The sequence below is a fragment of the Plectropomus leopardus genome, unplaced genomic scaffold, assembly GCF_008729295.1.
Source record: "Plectropomus leopardus isolate mb unplaced genomic scaffold, YSFRI_Pleo_2.0 unplaced_scaffold24806, whole genome shotgun sequence".
Classification (NCBI taxonomy): Eukaryota; Metazoa; Chordata; class Actinopteri; order Perciformes; family Serranidae; genus Plectropomus; species Plectropomus leopardus.
Window position 1 is genome coordinate 1 of NW_024626942.1, and position 5,203 is coordinate 5,203.

Consider the following 5,203-nt stretch of genomic DNA (forward strand, 5'->3'; position numbering starts at 1 on the left):
TTTTGGGAACAAAGACAGAAATAATAATATGGTCATATAAAGTAGTCATTTTGCCAGAGTGAGCCAAACACATTGCAATTTAAGATAATACAATGACAACTCGTGTACAAAAACCTCACAATGGAAAATTTGCAGGGACACAAATGACTGTCCTATAAGGGCATAATAAGGGCAAAAGCTAAAAAATGATCTTAAGAAAAAGTTATCAAAGTGTATATATTTTGAAAATCAATTAAATTAATATTTTTAACAATAGAAAACCCTTTTTTAATCTGTGTCAACTCAATCATTTGTATTTGTTTATGCTAATGTGTGGGTGGTGGTAAGATGATATATTTTTCCAAAGCCCCTTGTGAGCCAATTCATTGCCATGACAATATATAAACAACTTTACAGTGAGCCAGACGACTCTAAGGAGCTGCCTCCTATTTGGCAGATATAACCTCTATAAAGCAGCTAGTCTTTCTGTACATCTCACCAGTTGGTCATTACCAGTATTGCCAGTACAAGGTAGTGATGCTTTAGTACATGTTTCTTTTTTATTCAGCATGGAAGTGAATTAATATGCTGTTTTCTGTCTGTCTATCTGTCTGTGTATTTTGTTCCTGAATTTTCAGTTCAAAGCTGTAAATCCAAAAGACTATAACTTTTTAACTATTTAAAGTATATGACATAAGATGTGTCATGTTTAAATGAAATATATGTAGACTAAAATTGAAGTGGCGGGAACATATTCAGTACTAACTTTGGTTAGTTCTGTCCCGAGCAGTTAGAATTTAGAAAAAAATACTAATTATAACTCAAATATGACTATAATTTTCACCATTTTTACAACATTATCTATCTCTGCATTTCTTTTTATTGTGAAATTGAAGTTTTGCTTGTAATATTTATGCGGCTTAAATTACATTATGAATGACTTTTCAATTTTCTAGGCAGGAAGATCATCTAAATGGACGACCTGTACAACACATCATCTGTTTTAATGCTAAATCGCTTTAATCTCTCCTCTGAGAATGCCTTTCCTGCTTTTCTTTTTGCAACTCTCAGCTACATGATCATACTTTTCTGCAACCTTATTCTAATCCTCACCATTGTGCTGAACAAATCTCTGCATCAGCCCATGTATCTAATACTGCTGAACCTTCCTATCAACGACCTCATAGGCTCCACGGCGTTCTTCTCGCAGGCCATTAAAGACCTACTGACAAACAGCAAGACAATCCAATATTCAGCTTGTGTTGCCCAAGCTTTCTTTATCCACATCTACGCAGCAGGTACAGTGTTTATTCTCTCTGCTATGGCGTATGATAGATACATCGCCATATGTTTCCCTTTGAAATACAACACAGTTATGACTTATGCTCACATTATGAGAATAATCACACTAGTGTGGATGAGTAGTTTAGTTATAATAGGGGTACTTTTTTTCCTGCTTTTGCGTTTACCCCGCTGTCGATCTGAATTGACACACCCCTACTGTGACAATCCGTCTTTGCTGACTCTGGTCTGTGGCAACACAACCATAAATAACATCTACGGGCTTTTTATAGTTGCTCTTTCACAAGTGATAGCTAACGGGATGATTTTGTACACATATCTCCAAATCCTTGTCGCATGCTTCAGATCCAAACGGTCTGACACAAAAGCCAAAGCTCTGCAGACGTGTGCTACGCATTTAATTGTTTTTCTCTTATTGGAGTGTCTGGGTCTTTTTACCATCATCTCTTACAGAATAAAGAATATTTCATCACATTTAAGGAGGTTCATGGGGCTGTCAACTTTAATTTTCCCCCCAACATTGAATCCAATCATCTATGGACTGAAAACTAAAGAAATTCGAGAAAAAGTCCTGTCCTTTTTTAGGAGTAAAATCCTACCATCTTGAGCATGCAGAAAGCTAAACGTCTTTTAATTGCGACATGATTGTATTCTCTCATTTACAGTGTTTTATTTTTCTTGCTACCTTATAATTACACGTTTTGCTACTGAATCTATAAAATGGCTTTATGTTCATAGCAATCACCAGACAAAAGTTTTTTTACATAAGGAATATAAAAACCACAGTACAGTTTGTGTTTAAAAACAATTAACTTTTGACTAACTACTGTACAAGGCAGTATGAAATGATTACTGCCTCAGTGTGACTATAATTATACTGCTGTCTTTTTTTTTCCTCCAGCAGCTCCACCTAATATTATTTTTAAAAATAAGTCACCAGTGTTTGTCAGATATGTAAATGTTATATAACATTAGGTATTTCTCTTCTGAACTGATCAAGAATAAGATAACTGTTAAACTGTGCTCCACTACTGTTTTTTGATAGCTGAAATACAGTTTATGTGCTTTAATTGTAAGCAGATAGAAATATACAGAAACCTGTGAATCGCACCATGTTTGCTTTGACCATGTTATTGTGTGTTATTAGTTTATTAATTAATTAATTTATTTATCTTATTTGATTGCCCTAAAAGGTTGTCTGATTTCCAAGAAATATAAAGTTTGAAATAAATAGGTGAATGGGATTATTTCTTACCCTGAATTTAGAGTTACGCAGTGACTGGAATTAAGAGTTTAAAGGTGTGATTCCTACATAACTTAAAAAGAAGAATACTGTTTGTATGAAAAAGGAAAGTAAATGGATGAGGTAAACAAAACACTCAGACTGATTGAATTTTGATTAAATCACTGAAGAATATCTTATCCTGTCATTCAAGCACTGCCACAGTTTCACTGAACACATTTCAATGAATCCTTAATGTCTGTGTGTATTTACAATACAAATACAACAGAGGGCGCCATCAGTGCACACTAAACTCATTCCCACAAGTAAACAGTGAGCACATGAAGTTGCTCTGCATCGCTTCAGCACTGAATGGATCTACATACATTTTGTATGATTTGCTGCCCTCCTGTGTCTTTTCAGAGGCCAGTGCTGAACAGTGCAGAGCCAGTTATCTCTTCAAACCACGCTATAGTTAAAAAAAAACAACTTAAAACCATTGAATCTAATCTAAAATCTAAAACCATAGAATCTAAACATTTAAAAAAAAAAAAAAAATCTTACCTTAATAAACTCAAAGAAAGCCACAAACTTAAGGTCATTCTGGGAAAGTAGCTTCATATATAACTGACACCACATAATGAGGTGTTTGTTTAAGATTTAGTTTGGTTTAGATCAACTATTAACTATATCATTTAATATACTTATCTTAAGAACCCTGAATACTTAATATAAATAAAACTATTGGATATGTGACAGCTGTGCATTTTTGTTTCTGTTAGCTTATCTTTGTTCAGCCTTGTTGTCCTTGTTTTGGCATGTCTGTGTAGCTTCTGTGCCCTGTATCTTTGTGTTTTGTGGAATAACACCAAGAGCAACTAGAAACCAGAGTTTAGGTCCTTCTACCTTTGGACATAATTGGCAATTAAAGCTATTTTCTGTGAAATAATTGCCTACAGGCTGCTGTATAATGCAAAGTTAAACTTATATTCATATATTCTTGGTGGTACTTTATAAAGAGATAAACAGCTTTGACTACAATGTCCATTCTGAAAATCTATCTTTGCAATTTAACCCCCTCAGTTTCATTATTCATTTTTGTTTACAAAGGCCCAAAACTAGACTGTCACCACCACTAATGGAGCAAACGACAACAAAAATTGACAAAGTGACAAAATTACACCTTTATATGTTATATCTTCATGATGATGAGCTTATAATTTAAATAAAGAGGAAAGTTGACTAATTCTCTGGGGTCAAAAAGGTAAGCTGCCAGATAATACAGTTTTGACACACCAAATGCAACAAAATCTGTCAGTGAAAGTTAATAAAAAGAAATCCTTCCACCAGCAGTTTAACACCAACTGTATGCTGCTTGCTTAGATAGAAAATATGTTTCCGGCAAGGAACTGGGCTTGGAATCAGAAGAAATAGGAGCAGATGACAATAAGAAGAGTGTGCGCTGAGAAAAGTCAGCTGATGGCTGCGCTGCTGCAATAAAGGGCCATATGTTTAACTGCTTAAGGAAAGCTGTTGTGTTGAGTATTTACAGTCTCCAACCAGTGGAGAAAATTATTACCTTAGGAGGATACTGTATATGAAAAGAAATGCTCAAAGTTACCACCAGAAAAACACAGAATCACTCTTTTTCTAATAATTAAGAGCTGCACTCAAAAATATTCCTTGTCTCCACTCTGTGGTCAAATTTGATATTGCACACCTCAATTTTGTGACTGTATAGATGCCACAAATATTCTACACATTTCATATAATGTCTTCTCATCGACCCTTTGAAACCTAAGCAAATTGATTTCTTTCAAAAACGGGAAGGCAATAAGCAGCTTAATAAGATATGATAACAAAGAAAGGATCTGGAAACCAAATAAGGAAATGACCTCAAAAGGGACTAAAAAATGAAAAAAATAATGATATATTCTCAAACATATTTTAAATATATCATTCTAATATTTACAAATATAGTTTCTGGACATTTTTTTCCTTTTTTGGGATAATTTTCTAATAATTCTCTCTCTTTTTCTCTTTTTTTCTCTCTCTCATTTTCAGGTGGTTTATTTTCACCTTTTATCAGTTCCTTGCAATTTGTTTATTTGCCCATTGTTTCTGAAGAGAACTAAAGCGTTTTGCTCACATTTCAAAGGTTTAAATGTTTGCAAAAGGCATCTGAATCCAGCACAAGAAAAACTGATGGGCATTTTCAAAGGGCACCCTTTGTAATCAAAAATCAAACACCCTAGAGAAGTCTATGCCAATATATTCATAAATGAGCAAGCTATTGAAATTACAACCTTAAAATGTGCATATTTTTGGGGTGTGCACCCCATATGCCCGAGGCTTCTGCAGCAACCTGGGTTCGAGTCCGGCCTGTGGCCCTCTGCCGCAAGTCATTCCCCGTTCTCTCTCCCACCTTTCCTGCATCTCTCAAACCATCACCCCCCCCCACCAAAAAAGTGCATATGTTCACTGATTATGATGTTAACGCGTCTTCTCAAAACTGTGAAAGTTGTGACAGGATGTCAAAGAGCCATGAGAATTGGTTTGATGTCAATATATTCATAAATGAGCAAGATAGTGAAATCACAACCTTAAAATGTGAGCATTTAAGGCATTAGGTCGCTGATAATAATGTTAAGAGATTCAATAAGCGCTCCTTAAAAAAATAGCAACTGCTAAAGTTGTGAA

General features: G+C 34.7%; 1 protein-coding gene across 1 annotated transcript; it reads left to right on the plus strand.

The window, feature by feature from the left end:
• The first annotated feature begins 952 nt into the window (after positions 1-952).
• Positions 953-1,888, plus strand: LOC121966498 (olfactory receptor 52B2-like). The gene has a single exon (XM_042516582.1). It carries the CDS (start codon positions 953-955, stop codon positions 1,886-1,888), a length of 936 nt encoding a protein of 311 aa, XP_042372516.1.
• Positions 1,889-5,203: the final 3,315 nt, after the last annotated feature.